The sequence below is a fragment of the Peromyscus maniculatus genome, chromosome 9 (genome assembly GCF_049852395.1).
Source record: "Peromyscus maniculatus bairdii isolate BWxNUB_F1_BW_parent chromosome 9, HU_Pman_BW_mat_3.1, whole genome shotgun sequence".
In the NCBI taxonomy this organism is placed as follows: domain Eukaryota; kingdom Metazoa; phylum Chordata; class Mammalia; order Rodentia; family Cricetidae; genus Peromyscus; species Peromyscus maniculatus.
The window spans coordinates 67,930,754-67,947,026 of NC_134860.1; the positions used below are offsets into that span (position 1 = coordinate 67,930,754).

General features: G+C 46.2%; 1 protein-coding gene across 2 annotated transcripts in view; it reads left to right on the forward strand.

Moving 5' to 3' along the window:
* Nucleotides 1-16,273, forward strand: part of Pebp4 (phosphatidylethanolamine binding protein 4) — a 218,112-nt gene that overhangs the window by 106,103 nt on the left and 95,736 nt on the right. Inside the window, exon 4 of one of the 2 annotated variants that reach the window (XM_042285087.2) lies at nucleotides 15,975-16,073. The exons of the other annotated variant lie outside the window; for it this stretch is intronic. Within the exon in view, the coding sequence (XP_042141021.1) occupies nucleotides 15,975-16,073 (99 nt within the window). The remainder of the gene's footprint in view (nucleotides 1-15,974; nucleotides 16,074-16,273) is intronic. 2 annotated transcript variants of the gene reach the window in all.

Consider the following 16,273-nt stretch of genomic DNA (forward strand, 5'->3'; position numbering starts at 1 on the left):
GACCACTGGTCTAGGGGCTGGCTACCTCACCCAGATTCCGGCTGTTGACATCATTTTGCTTTTCATTACTAGTACATGAGACTTCATCTCTGAATGTGTTCCCTCTTGGTCACAGGACTGTTGCCACACACGCAATATCACATGTACATTCCAGGAAGGAAGGAGCATGGGTGAAGGAATGAAAGGCACCCAGGATTTCCTTTTAGTAGCTTGGCCTTTTCCTCCCCAGAGACTTTCTTTGACCTCTTGGCCGCAGTGATGCTTTACTTCATTATAACACGTCCTAGGAAATCTAATACTTATCAGCGCCCCCTGAGACAGCTGATCCACAGTGTGATGTTTGAATGTGAAATGGTTCCCATAGACTCATGGTTTCTGCATTTGTTCTGGGCTGGTAGCACCACCTTAGGAGGCTGCAGAATCTTTAGGAGGCGGAGCCTGGTTGGGAGAGGTAGTTCAGAGAGGACTCACCTTTGAAGGTTATAGCCTGGCCCTGGCTTCCAGCCCCTGGCACCTGTCTCCCGATCTGCTGTAATGTGAGGAGGTTCCGCCACAGACTCCTGCCGCCATGGATTTCACCTTCCTTGATGATGCATTTCTTGCCTCCAAAGCCATGTTCCCCCCGTCAGTGGTGTCTGTCAGGGACTTGGTCACGTTGACATAGAAGTAACTAACATAGACAAGACCCTCTTCCCCGCACATCGAAGTATGATGGTTACTATTCATTACCAACTTGATAGGATTTAAAATCACTATGGGAACCCACTTGAGGGCTTATCTATGAGGGCGTCCCTAGAGAGGTTTAACTGCTATGGAGACCTAACTTGAATGTGGATGGCACCATCTCACGGGCTGGGGTCACGGACAGAATAAAAAGGAGAGAATGAACCAAGTAGAGGCATTCATTGCTCCTTGTTTTCAAACTCACACTCCTGCCACATGCCTTCCCCGCCACGATGGACTACATCTCCTCAGACTATGAGCTATAACAGACCTATAACTTGCCTGTCGTCAGGTATTTGGTGACAGTCACGAGAGAAATAGTCAAAGTAGTCTGGGAGCCCCAGATCCTGGGTGGAGTCTCCTCTGTCCATCCAGCCTGGGTACTCCTTCCTCAACAGTACGCAGAGCAAGGGTAGCTGGACTAGGAGGGGCCAGTCCCGGTATGAAAGGCTTTGAACTTCAGGGCAGTACCCAGCTGGTATCCTGTTAGACTCACCCTCCCAGCAAGGAGCAGCTGCCCAGCGCAGCCTCCCAGGAAGGAGGTTCTTAACTAGATTTCCCATGCAGAAACTTCGTGGGGGCGGCTCGAGCCTCTACCCACCACGGGCTAAATTTGTGTTCCGCCCATCACCATCACGAGCCGTGGGAGCCCAGGGTGACTGTGTTTGTGCTTCAGCTGTTCCATGGGTGCCCGAGTCCTTTCACAAGGACCACAGCTGAGTCCGCAGAGAGAGAAGGCTCTCTTCCTTACGAAGAAGACACAAGGGTTTCCTCAGGACCGAGTGTGCTGGACAGGAAGAAAGGAAGCCATGCGGTTGTGATGGGAGGCTTGGCGAGGACTTTGAGGGGACCAGACTTTAGGGCTGGGGTTCCTGTCCTATCTCATGCATGAGAACCCCCCCCCCCCCGGGAGGATGCCAACTCCGTGCCAGTGCCTGGGTGCTTGTAAATCCAAACCTCCTCCAGGGAAGTGGAGCCTAGCTCTGGTGCTCTGAAAAACACCGCCGGTGATACCCAGATGCAGGCAGGGGTAAGCAGCAGCATCTTGGAGAAAATGGCTCTTTAGGGGCTGGGGAGATGGCTCGGTGGGTACCGTATGTGACGAGCAAGCAGGAGGACCTGAATTTGCATCCCCAGCACCCACTTAAATAGCCAGGTGTGGCATTTATAAATCCCAGTACATCAATATGGAGACAGGATCCCTAGGATCTCTAAAATTCAACTAGACAATTGGCACTAATCCAGCCAATTGGTGAGCTCCAGCACCAATGAGAGATCTTGTCTCGAAAAACAAAATGGACAGACATAAAGGGAGATATTCAACATTGACCTCTGGATTCCATACCTGTGTGGATAGGTAATCACACACACACACACACACACACACACACACACACACACACACACACACACACGCAGGAAAAGGGCTTTCTACTAAACTTGACTGCCAGACCAGATTCCACTGAAGGAATGCTATAGGGAAGAAGCCACAGCCACAGCCCTATTGGAAAATGGTGGCACACACCCCATGTCCCTGTATGTCTCCAGGCGGGCTTCAGGGACAGCGGGCATGACAGCATCAAGGGCCCTACTCAACAATGCCTTTGGGATTTGCTTTGCTTGAGAATGGCAAGACAGGCAGACACAAGCGAGCGTGACGAAGGAGGGAGCTTTGATCTCTAGACAGGAAATGCCGCACCCCAAGAAGGGCCACACAAGGGAGCCCTGTGCCAGATCATGAGCTAGAGGGGACGGGGCCACGTCTTGAGTCTTAGTCTACCTGCTGCTGCTCTAACTAAATACCACAGTCTCCGTAGCCACGAAGAGTAGAGATTTATTTGGCCCGTGGTTCTGGAGGTTGGGAACATGGGAAGAGGCTCACACTATGACACTATTTTTATAAATCCATTAATGCCATCATGGGGGCCCCACCCTCATGACCTCCTCTAACCCTTTTTATCTCCATGGGCCCCACTTTCCAACTCCATGAAGTTTCCACCACACACATTTGGAGAGAGCCCTCTCCATTGTACTTTTCCCAGGTAGGGGTGGGCAAGGGTCGCGGGGACAGGCTTAAGACTGGCTGGCTTTAACGGTTCTGGGGGATGCTGGTGTACCCACCCCGCTGCCATGATTGTCATAGCTTGTTTTTATAAACCTGATACAAACTTAGACACACCTAGGAAGAGGGCATCTGAAATGAGGCGTTGCCTCCATCAGATTGGTCTGTGAGCCACATCTGGGGTTATCTTCTTACTTGCTAATTGATAAAAGAGAGCCCAGCCCACTGTAGGTGGTATCGTCCCTCAGCGGATGGGCCTAGACTATGTAAGAAAGTAGCCAAAAGCCCAGCCAGTGGTGGTGATGCAAGATTTTAATCCCAGCCCCTGGGAGGTAGAGGCATCAGAGGCACATGGATCTCTGAGTTTGAGGCCAACCTGGTCTACAAGGCGAGTTCCCGGACAGCCAGGGATACACACAGGAAACACTGTCTCAAAACTTGTCCCCAACCCCAGAGAAAGAGAGGGAGCCGGGAAAGCCAGGAAGCAGCATTCCTCAGTGCTTTTCTGCTTCAAGCTACTGCCCTGAGTTTCTGCCTTGGCTCCCCTCAGTGATAGACTGTGACCTGAAAAAACGACATAAACTCTTCCCTCTCCAAGTTGATTTTATCACAGGAACAGAATGCAAACCAAAACAATGGTTCCATTGCGGAGAGTGCCTCAGTCTTCTAAGTGAGGTGGTTGGGGTGGTGAGCCTCAGCAAGGTCAGTTTGCCTTTGAAGAATGTGCCCTCTTTGAGAATTGGCCGGCTCTGGCAGCAGCTGTCTCTCCAGGTCAGCAAGACATCAAAACACCAGAAAAGAAAAGACGTGATTAATATGGGCTTCATCTTTTCAGTATTTCTAGGACTCATGACTGTCCTAAGGGCTACTCAAAGCTGGTCATATTCTGTCCTAGGATTATTTCATCCCTTCCATCTGTCTGGGGAAGAAGGCTCTGTATAAATGACCAGGTGGAAGGAAGGGACTTTGGAGACTGGCAAGTTCATATCCATGCTGGGATCCACCTCCCTCAGCCTAGGCATCTGTCTTAGTCAGCTTGGGCTGTGCATTATTTCTTTTTGTGCCACTGTGACCAAAATATCTGGCAGAAGTGACCCAAGGGAGGAAAGGCTTGTTCTGGCTCACAATCTCAGTCCACTGTGCTGGGGGAGGCGGGACAGAGAGACTCCATTAATGATGGTGGAAGTATGTGGCAGAAGCTCTTCACATTTTAGTAAATCAATAAGCAGAGACATTAAGTCAGAGCCAGGGTGAGATATGATCTTCAAAGATCTACAGCTCTGCTAGCCAGGCCCCACTTCTCTTAGGCTCCACAGCCTCCCAAAATATTGCCAAAAGCTAGGGTTCAAGTGCTCTATACATGGGTCTGAATAGGCCTCTATAGTAATAATTCCATCAGCTAGGTGGCTCCCATGAGCATTTATTCTCACATTAGTCTGTGGTCTAAGTTCAAGTCACATGCAGAGTCAGTGTCTGGAGAAGGCCCACCCCCTGATTTGTAGGCAGCCTTCTCTGGATAGAGAGCAAAGATTGAAGAGTAAGCTCTTATGCATCTCTTACATGGACAATAATCTCCCTCTCCCCTTGCCATCTAACCACCTCCTAAAAGGTCTTACATCCAAATACCAATCTATTGAGGATTAGAGCTTCCAGGAATGAAGTCATCTTGATTCATCCATACCACACCCCTGAAAAAGGACTATATTTCAGCTTACAGTTCCAGGTTGCAATTCATCATTGTGGAGAAGCCAAGGAAGGAACTTCAAACAAGCCGTCACATCACATTGACAGGAAACAGCCAAGAGAAATGGATGCATGCGTGCTCACTTGCTCACTTGCTCGCTTGTGCTCAGCTTGATTTCTTCTCTCTTATACAGTTCAGGACCTCCAGCCTAGGGAATGGTGCTGCCCACAGTGGGCTAGGTCTTCCCACATCAATCAACTTAAGACAGTCACCCACAGACGTGTTCACAGGGCAACCCAATGCAGACAGTCACTCATTTAGAGTCTCTTCCTGGGTGATTCTAGGTTATGTCGAGTTTAACAGAGATAACTATCACACATCTGTCTTAGCCACTGTTCTATTGCTGTGAAGGGACGCCATGACCACAGCAACTCTTATATAGGAATCCATTTAACTGGGGCTGGCTTACTGTTTCAGAGGTTTAGTCCATTATTGCCATAGAAGGAAGCATGGTGACAGGCAGGCAGACATGGTGCTGGAGAAGGAGCTGAGAGTCCTACATCCAGACTGGCAGGCAGTAGGAAGAGACTGTGAGCCACTGGCCTGGTTTGAGCATCTGAGACCTCAAAGCCAGCCCCCAGTGACACACTTCCTCCAACCCCACCAAACCTACTCCAACAAGGCCACATCTCCCAGTAGTGCCAGTCTCTATGAGTCTATGGGGCCATTTTCATTCAAACTACCACACCATCCTACACAGAAATTCCTCTCTAGGCATCCCCCCCCAAGAGAAAAGAAGACAAACATTGTCCACCAAGACATGCACAAGTGTAAATGTCGGCATTACGAGTACTAAAGAAAATAACCCAAGTGCCCCTTAACCAGATAAACAAAATGTTTCCACATGCAGTAAGATGCTTTTCAGCAAGAAGAAGAAAAAAGGAAGAGCTGACACATATTGACATGTGCTGCCATGTGGAAAAACTTCCGAGAATGATGCCAAGGAAGAGAAGCTACGTATACAAGACCACATGGGACACGATTCCACTCATATGGAATGCTCAGGAAAGGCTAAAGGAGATTGGAAATGCAGAAAACAAATTAGTGATGGCATCGATCTGGGGAAGGAAACGGGAATGTCTGTCAATGGGCACGAGGTCATCTGGAAGATGATGAATGTTCTCAAGGGGGCTCTACAGCCCTTGCTCAATTACAAAGAAACATATATTGAAAGGAGTGAGCTTGTGATATGTCATTTATACCCAGGGAGCCCTATTTTAAGAATTCATCTGGGTGCTGGGCGTGTGGCTCAGTGGACAGAGGGTTTGTCTAGCATGCATGAAGTCCTGGGTCCAGTCCCCAGCACTGCACCAGCGGGGTCTGGGCATGCACACCTGTAACCTCAACTCTTAGGAGGCAGAGGCAGGAGGACCAGAAGTTCAAAGTCATCCTCAGCTGCATAGAAAGTATGGGGTCAAGATAGGTTACATGAGACCCGGCCTCAAAATAAGACCAACCAACCAACCAAAACAACAAACCCCACATCTGGCCAAGTTCAGGCTTAATCTGCTTCTTAGTCATCAGCATGACCCAGGAGATCTGGCTTCATCAGCCGGACCCCCAGCACCTTGAATATGCCCTGTTCTGTAACGAGGTGTAGGTCTTGTATTTATCCTTTATAAATGGAGTACACATCCCTCAACCTGTCCGCTATGAGACCATCTCTTAACAACTCTTAACACGAGCGGAAGAGCCTGCAGACCGGCATCTCACGGCATCTCCCACCTTAGGTTACCACCAAAGTCTAGTTTTAGTGGGTACTTATGTTCACACGGCTCAAAAAGCCAAATGACAGAGTGACAACATGGAAGCCTCTCTGCCACCTCCATCCCATCTACCCCTAGCACTACCACCATCCACACCCCTGTTCATTATTTCAAATATGACCCTGTAGTTTGTGAATGAGAAATGTCTGCCATAGTCTTGGGCATTTGAACACCTGATCGGCAGTTGGTGGCTCTACCTGGGGAGATCAAGGTGGTACAGCCTTGCTGGAAGAGGGGCATCACTGAGGCAGACTTTGAATTCTCAGTCCACTGTTTCTGCCACCATGCCTGTTGCTACGCCTCCTCACCATGATGGACTCTTATCCCTCTGGAACCGTAAGTCCAAATAAACCCTTCCTTCTATAAGTTGCCTTGGCCATGGTGTTTTATCCCAGGAACAGAAAAGTCACTGATACAGTTGGTTTATGCAAATGCAAGCACATTTGAAGAAATGCTTTATCCTTCTAACATGAAACTAAGACATTAGATGGATGGCTCCTCATCTTGCTTCTCCTACTTTATCCTGGAGAGCTTCCCAAAGCATACGTGGGGCATTGCACATGTGGGGTGAGTGGGCAGCACACATGTACATATATGTCTGTAGAGCCAGAGGTCAGTGGAACATCTTTGTCAATTGTTCTGCACAGTATGTTTTAAGACAGGATTTCTCACTGAACCTGGAACTTACCAATTAGGCTAGTCTGGATGGCCAGTGAGCCCCAAGGATCCTGCATTCCCGCCTCCCCAGTGCTGGGGTTATAGGCACACACTGCTACAACTGACATTTTAGAAATGTGAATGCCTGGGGTCCCAGCTTAGGTCTTCATGCTTACACAGCAACCTCCTTACCTGCTGAGCCATCTCCCTGGCCCTCTTTGCATTCCGTTTTGTTGTAGAAGAACTCTTAACCACTTAGCAATGATTTACCCTCAACAGATGTTTAAGTGTCGGTACAAGTCTGTTAAGTTTATAGGTATTGATTAGCAACTATCCATACTCCCTCCCTACCAAGCAACTTCTGTTCTCTCCGCTACTGCCGGTTTGTCTATTTCCAATACCACATACAGGTGGAATCCTGGATTATTTGTCATTTTATGGTGGTTTCTTTTATGTAGCATAATATCTTTAAAGTTCACTCACGTTGCATATTACAGTCATTCCCTTTTAAATGCTATAAATAAATAAATAAATAAATAAATAAATAAATAAATAAATAAGTAAATATTCTACTGGTCAGTGACTTAGGAAGGGTTGACAGGGTTTTTTGGCTTTGCAGTGGCATGACAGTAACATGTTCAATGGAAATTTGACTTTGAATTTTGATCTTTCCCAAGCTAGTGATAGCATGATTCTCTTTTGTGATTCCCCAATATAAGTGAATGGACATTTTCTGAACACACTCAAGCTAAGCTATTATGATCGGCAGGTTACACATGATAAATGCATATTCAACTTTCAGCCTGATCTATTTGTCATGGTTCATTGTGACATAACCCCATGACAAGCTAAGGAACATCTGCACATGCCATTATTTCATGATCAGCATACCCACTGATGGACATTTGGGTGACTCTGTATCTTGGCTATTGTGACTTGTGCTATGGTGAACACAGGAGTACAGTTATCTCTCAGAAACCCAGATTCTAGTTCCTGTGAACAAACTGAAGAAATGGGATTGCTAGATTATATGAGCAGATACACCTTTCCCATGCCTAGAAATCTCAGGATTCAAATGTTAGAACCTGAGCAAAGATCCTCTCACTCAGACTCTTCGTTTTTTTTTTTTGTTTTTTTGTTTTTTTTTGTTTTCTTGGAAGAAGCCAGAAAGGGAGGGTTGAGTTTGGATCCCAGGTCGCTGTGTAATGAGCACCCCACTAGGTCAACATGATCCCCCACAGAGGTTTCTAGCAGTCCCTAGGCTGGACCAGGTCACATGAAGTGAGTTCAAACAGCTTTGGGAACAACACCACTCATTAATGGTTTGTTCTATTGTTGTTGTTTGTTTTGTTGTTTGTTGTTTTGGGGTGTTTGTTTGTTTGTTTTTTGACTAGGATGGTACTGTGGTTTTCTGCAGTGTTGGAAGCTGACGCCAGGCCTGTCAGCACATTATACAAGGTCTCTGCCACAGAGGCACAGCAGGATCCCACTGTCCCCATCCTTCTCTCTCTGCTGTGCTTACAGACTGGGTCTCCATGTTTGGAAAAGAGATTCCCCTTCTCAAAGACTTGCTGGCCTCTTCTTACCACCAAGCCAGCCTGTATGCTCTAGGGAACAGTCAGATTTCCTTCTAGTTGCCTGGCCCAGGTCTGGAATAGCTCGTTTCTTTATTTCTCCTGTGAACAACACCCCCCCCCACACACACACACCTCCTAAATATTTTCTAGGAGCTTCTGTTGGTGGTCAGGGTTGTGGAAAGCAGAGTGACCCACAACCTGTGTCTCTTGAGAGGGCTCTGTAACCACATGCCACAGGAGCCCTCCCCTTTCTGCTGAGTTCCTGAAGAGATCCTCTGTGAGGTAGCAGGGAGGTGACCATATTTTGTAACTCGAATGTTAAATGGTCTTTTAATAAAAAACCAGGAGCCTGATATTGGGGTGAAAGCTGAAAGATCAAAGAGGCAGAGCAAGCCACAGCCACCACCTCTTACCTCACTAGCTCCTCAGCCTGAAAGAGCTCCAGCCGATTGGTCTCTAGCCGAATGAGCTTCCTCAGCCGAAAAGCTTCTAGTTCCTGTCTCCTCACACTTTATATACCTTTCTCTGCCCAGCCATCAAAGGCATGTGTGCTTCCTAGTACTGGGATTAAAAGTGTGTACCACCGCTGTCTGGCTCTGTTTCTCTCCCAGACTGAGTCAATCTCATGTAGTCCAGGGTGGCTTTGAACTCACAGAGATCCAGACAGATCTCTGTGTCCTGAGTGCTAGGATTAAAGGTGTGTGCCACCACTGCCTAGCTTCTATGTTTAATCTAGTGGCTTGTTCTGTTCTCTGATCTTCGGGCAAATTTATTAGGGTACACAATATATTACCACAGTATTTGTCTATTTTCTGTTGCCCTAACAAAATATCTGAGGCTAGGAAAACTTATAAAGAGGAGAGGATTGTTTGGTTCAGCATTTTAGAGATTCCAAAGGCATGACAACAACTTATACTTGGTGCTGGTGAGGACCTTTTAGTAGGTGACATCACAATGTCAGGGAATATGCAAGGATCACATGGTGTGTTGCCTAGGTTTTTTTTTTTTTTTTAATATCAACTTGATACAAGCTAGAGTTATCTGAAAAGAGGAATCCTCACTTGAGAAAATGCCTCCATAAGATCAGGCTGTAGGGTATTTTTTTAAATTGTGCCATCCCTGGGCTGGCGGTCCTGGGTTCTATAAGAACCCAGGCTGAGCAAGCCAGGGCAAGTAAGCCAGCAAGCAGCACCCTCCATGGCCTCTGCATCACCTCCTACCTCCAGGTTCCTGCCCTGCTTGAGTTCCTGCCCTGACTGTCTTTGATGATGAACTGACAGGGAACTGTGAGTGAAATAAACCCTTTCCTGCCCAAGTTGCTTTGGGCATGGTGTTTCATCCCAACAATAGTAACCCTACCTAAGACACGTGGTAAAAAGGAAGCCAGAAAGCAATCGGGGATTAACTGGGATCTCATTGATTGTATTCATCTCTTCCAAAGGCTTAGTTTTAACGGGCGAGGACCATATGAAGTCTTGGAGGATGAATCACACTCAAACCACAGTAGTGATCTGGGGTGACCACCCTGGACAGGGCCATGCAACACAGGCTCACCCAAAAAGACTATTGGAGCACTAGGCAGAGAGTCCAACAGGAGCATAGGAGGGCTGCAGGAGGGCAGGGAGGGGGTGCAAGGAAAGCCAAGGAGGAGGAGGAGGGAATTTGAGAAGCCTACTGTGGGCAAGAATGAAAATTCTGGACCTTTGTACAGTGGCTTTATTTATTTATTTATTTTTTATTTTTTTGTAGGTCTGAATCTTTGTTTCTAAGCACAAAAGCAAGCATTTTTGCTCAGAAACTAGAAAATATAGAAAAGCATAAAAATTTCAAATGACCTCACCCATAAGAGAGCTGTCAGTCACACGCATAAGCACTTCCTGTTTTTCTAGTGTTTTGTGGGTTGAACATGAAACGCCACCCATCATCTCACGGGTTTGAACATCCGCTGCCCAGCTGGTGGCGCTGTTTCGGAAGGTTGTGGAACCTGGAGGAAGTGGAGCCTCACCGGAGGAAGTGGCTCACCTGTCGTGAGGCCTTGAGAGATCCTAGGCTGGCCCCACTTCCTGTCTGCTCTGGGCTTCCCAATGGTGTGTGTCGTGTGATCAGCTGCCTCCTGCTCCTGCTTGCGTGTGGAGCCTTCCACTCTATGGTGGACTGTATCCCCTCAATTCCAGTCCCACACAAGCCTTCCAGGCCTGAGTTGTTTTTTTTTTTTTTTTTTGTAAGACATTTGTCACAGAGACAAAAAAAAAAAAAAAGCAACCCAGAGGGTAACTGAAGAGAAGGTACGTGCATGTGACCTCTTCAAGAAGACAGTGAACTGGTAGGTTCATTGGGTTTTCTAACCTACCCTTGCGTCTTACATATTTTAAAACTCTGGGGATAAATATTAAAAATATACATATATAGGCAAAGATGGGATTTGATTTTATATTTTGCTTGTATCTCACTGTTAGTGAAATTCAACATGTGTTCCTAAGTGTATTGGTCACGTGTGTTTCTTATTTTTAAAATTGACTTTTAGTATTGCCTAGTCTTCCACTGGGTTACTAGTCTTTTTCTTATTGATTCAAAAAAATACTTTATATATTAAGAATATTGTCCTTTTTCATAGATCTTGTAACTATCTTCCCTCAATTTTGTTGTCTTTGAATTTTATTTTACATTTTTTAGCCATATAAAAGACTTTAAAATATATCCAGTCAGATTATATCAATCTTTCCCTTCATGCCATTCACTGTTAACAGTTTGGTATGTATTTTTCCAGACATTTTCTGTGCATATGGAGATATATCTATAAATATATATATAGCTAGATATATAAAGTTTCCTGCACATTTAAGATGTCATACACACTGCTCTGAAACTTGCTTATTTCACATTAGTAATATGAAGATCTCACTCCAATAGCATATTCTGTTCCATAAATTCAATGTTCTGTTATTAAACCAGCTTTCAGAGGTGGTCTTTTTTCCACTTTCATTCTTAATGTCTACAGTTTTCTGATGTCTGAAAGAAACAGAACCCTCGATTTATCTAGTCCACATAACAAGCCAATTAACCCTGAGCTGGTTAATTTTAGCTGTTAACTTGACACAACATAAAACCACCCAAGAAGAAAGTGTCAGTGCGGAATTGTTGGTCTATGGGGGATGATCTTGACTGATAACTGAGGTGGGAGGACCCAGTCTGAATAGGGGTGGCGCCATTCCACGATCTGGCCCTTGACTGTGTAAGGGAATGAACAGGTATCTTAGCAGATGTAGTAAGCAGGGATGGCTGTGTTCTCTCTGTGCTCTTGACTGCGGATGTGATGTGACTTGCAGCTTGAGTTCCTTAGCCTCGAATTCCCCCAAAATGATGGACTGTAACCTGAAATTGTAGGCCAAATAAATCCTTTCATCCCTTATGCTGCTTTTGATTAGGGTGTTTAATCAAGGCAATTATGACATCACCATAGCATTTATATATTTTTAATTTGTTTTTGGTTTTGTTTTTCTGAGATAAGGCCTTGCTTTGTAGCCTTGGCTAGAACTCACTGTATAGACCAAGCTGGCCTTGAACTCATAGAGATCTGCTTTCCTCTGACTCTCCGGTGCTGGGATTAAAGGTGTACACTACCACACCTGACACCCCATAGCAGTAATAATAATATACCACCCTCACCCTTCTGACTTGATACAACTCTGTCATACATTAAATATCGTATGTTAAAGAGCACTATCACACATTAATATACATACGTTGAAACTCAAGTTTCTCACCAGATTTTCTATTGTGTTTCTTGTACCTGTCTTTCAGTGCCACGTTGTTCTAATGATTTTAGCTTTGTAATATATTTTTATGTCTTCAAAGTCAATATCATCCCCTATTCCATCTCTTCTAGTGCTGCCTTTGATACTTTTTTCTTTTAATTGCTTGTTTCTTGAATTTAATTATGAGTTTAAGAATCATGTGTGAAATTTGCAAAATATTTACTTAAGATTTTAGTTAGAACTATGGTTATACTAATGAATTAAAGCTTTTTTGAAGTTTTTGTAAAATACTTATTTCGGTTTAAAAGCAGAATCTCCATCTAGTCAGTTTTGTGTGTGTGTGTGTGTGTTTTTAAAGAAGTCCTACTTTCTTTTAGCATGTTTATTCTGAGACAGTTTAGATTTTTGTTACAACTGTAAATGGGGTTTTAAAGTATATTTTATTACTATTGTATATAGAAAAGTAATGGTTCTGTGTATTTTGGTATCAGCGCACTTTGCTGTTTTATTAGTTCAGTTATTTTCAGGGTTTCTGAAAAGGGATTCTCATCTAGACAATTATGTCATCTGAAGAAAAAAAGGAAAAGGGGGAAGGTTTAGTGGGTTTATTTCTTTTTTCACTGTGCTTGTACCTTGTCTTTTGTTTGTTTTCTTTATCGCTTAGCTAAAACCAGTGCTGGGATGCATCAAACAGGCAGGCTCCACCTTCTGGAACTCCACTGGGATCACACACATACTCCTGTGTTTTCCTCTTTTTATCTTCTCTTGCTGAGTCCTTGGAGACTTGCTTGAGTTTATCCTTGAATTCTCAGATGTAATTTCCTGTAGTGTCTAATATGTGGCTCATTGTTCCTTTTAGATTTTAACATTCTGCAACCAGTGTTTTTATCTCTGTCTCGTCTTCAGAAAGTAAAGTGTGGTCCCCGATGCTGCATCCACGGTCTCTTTGGATCCACATCTCTCCAGTGCCACACTGGCCCCATCTCCATCCTCTTGGGCTCCACAGCTCTGTGGCTCCCCGATTCTCTCCTAACACTCTTCAGCTCTCTTGTCTCCACACTCCTTTGAGTTCCTGGGTTCTTCTTCTGGTTCTCCACGAGTTGTCCCTGGATGGTCTTTGAGATGTCCAGACAGATGCTAATTTTCCAAGTCTTGGGAAACACATGAAAAGGCCATCTCTGCCTGTTTCTTCCAATGCCTCGCTCACCAGCTATATTGCTGGTTTTGTGGGTCAACTTGATACAAGCTAGAGTCATCAGAGAGGAAGGAGCCTCAGTTGAGGAACGGCCTCCATCAGATCCAGCTGTAAGGCATTTTCTCAATTAGTGATCAATGGGGGAGGGCCCAGCCCATGGTGGGTGGTGCCATCCCTGGGCTGGTGGTCCTGGGTTCTGTAAGAAAGTAGTCCGAACAAGTCAGTAATCAGCACCCCTCCATGGTCTCTAAATCAACTTGCTTTTTTGGTCATGGTGGTATTTTTGTTTGTTTTTGTTTTCAGCAATGGAAACCCTGAGACACCAGCACATTGTTTCCCAGCTCAGCTTGGCACAATCTACTGAGGAGAGAATTGCAAACTCCCTCTGGACTTCTCCTTCTCTAAGCAGCCCTGTGTCTTTGCACAGGCTATCTGTGTTACCTAGAAAGAGATTCTTCTGATCCTTCACCTGCTCATCCTTGGAGATCAAGCTCAAACCTGTGTTCCCAAGGTAGAAAAAGTCAGGCCATCCTCTTCTGCATGCCTCTAGAGCTTCATAAATGCTCCTCTGTTGGGAGTGCTTGGAACGCTGGGGAACAGTTATGTGTGTGTCTGGGTCAGGAGGAGGGCCAAGACACCTGCACCCCTCTCCAGCCATTACTTTCTTGCCCCTTTCTTCCGGTAGATCACCAGCCTAAGTCTCCATCCCAGTTAAGCCTAATTACCACGGTTAACTAGCTTGCCACTGTGGAATAGAATCCTGTTCTCCTCCCTACCCCCAAATTACCCATAATTCCTCCCTCCTAATAATCTTGCCTCTAAGTCACAAAAAGCCGTGACACGGACACCATGCCTCCTTTATGTGGCGCTTCCTGCATGCTAGGCAAGGACTCTACCAAACGCTCCCTTTCTCGGGTCACACCTTTCTCCGGGTCTCCCCTGCCTCCGTGGCCTCGGTCTCCTTTGCCAGGTTCGGCCTCCTTCTCGGTGTTAGCATGTTCCAGAGCTCAGTCGCGGGCCCTCTTCTCTCCTCCGGGTCTGCCTCTCTTTGTTGCACATGTACGGACTCCATGTCTGTGGCTCGCAGGCGTTTCTGTTCGCCTGGCTCTATGATTATCTTTGACCGCGGGATTCCGAGGTGTGGACTTAGATTGCCTTCTAGCCCCCCTCTCAAGCTTACCAGATTTGAGGCAAAAAGCCAGTGTTCTCTGTTCTCTGCTCCTACTCTCTATTGCGTTCACCGGCCAGGTCGCTGGCCACGCGCATGACGGCCCACACGTGTAAATCCCGACAATCCGTGGCAAGAGCAGGAGGAATGTGAGTTCAAAGTCAGCTCAGGCTGCCCAGTAAGACCCTTTCTCAAAGACAGGACAAAACAAACAAAAATGGCCAGGTGCTCAAGCCAAAATGAAAACCAGAAGTCACTCCCCATTTCCGTTCTCCATGTCCCTCTCTGTTCTGCTGTCCAATCCATCAGCCAGGCTTGTGGAGTCTACCTGAAAATGCTTCTCTAAGCCACCTACTGGTTTCTGGTTCCATCTTCACCATTGTCATCCAAGATACCATCACCCTTTCCTATCCTCCTGCTACCTCTTAAGTCTCCTGCTTACCACTTGCTCTCTATCTGGCGGCCCGCACCATCTTCCAAAAAAGTAAAAAAAAAAAAAAAGGCACAGCACTATCCCAAGTGATCCTGCTGTACTTAGAGTCCAATTTCACTCCTCACCCATGCCTAGAAAACCTTCTGTGTCTTTCCACTGCCACCTTCCACTCCACATGTCCACTCCTCCCCTTGTCTGGAAAGAACAAGAGTTCTTCCCATGAATCCATCAGATCCCCCCCTTCTCTATCCCCCCCATCCCCCACATTGCCTTTGTCTCCTCAGCCCACCCTGTCACGCTTTCAACAGAGCACTGGTCACAACTGGGTATGTCCTCTCCTCTGTGTCCATTCTTATTATTATCCATGTCTTAAAACAAAACTTCTTCTGGGCGTGTGGTTCTCACTATGTCATGTTCTGATAGCTGGAGCAGTCTCTAACACACGGGGGCTCAGCTAGTGTTTGTTGAAGGGATGGCCCTGCCCCAGTGGCTCTGACACGGAGCCAGCCAGCCCCCACTGATTCGTTGGATGAACAGTACCTGCAAGTGTGCCAGCAGCTCCTGGAGGGCAAACACCCTGCTGTTGGGCTCCATGGTACCTGGCAATGGAGCCATGGATTCTCATCGCCCAGGTAGTTAGTAAAATCTTGTTGGGTTTATGTCTTCATCAAGGCCAAGAGTCCTTAACGACTATTTCATAGGCTTCATTTTCTTTTTCTGAGAATAAGCATGCAGCATGAGGAAAATGCCATGAGGACAAGAACGAACCAGGGAGAGTGTGGTGGGCACTGGCTGCATTCTCAGCTGGAAAGTGGGTAGAGGCTTCCCCTTTTGGTATTCTCCTATCGAGTGCCAGCCACGATGTTACATTACTTCTTGATGCATGTGTTACAGGGTTCATACTACGTGCTGGTGATGGTGGATCCAGATGCCCCCAGCAGGGCAGACCCCCAGATGAGATACTGGAGACACTGGCTGGTGGCCAACATCCAAGTAAGGAGCCCGACGGGCGTTTTCAGAAGTGTTTGGAACTGTAGCTGAGGTCATCATCCTGTATGGTTTCTTAGCACTCGCCTGAGAGGGCTGGAGATGAGGGTGAGCGAGGCTTTCTGGGTCAGATGCCCAAGTTTTCTAAGAACGTCAAAAACACATCTAAACGTGAGCTGTGATGGGCTAGAGAACAAGGTCTCAGG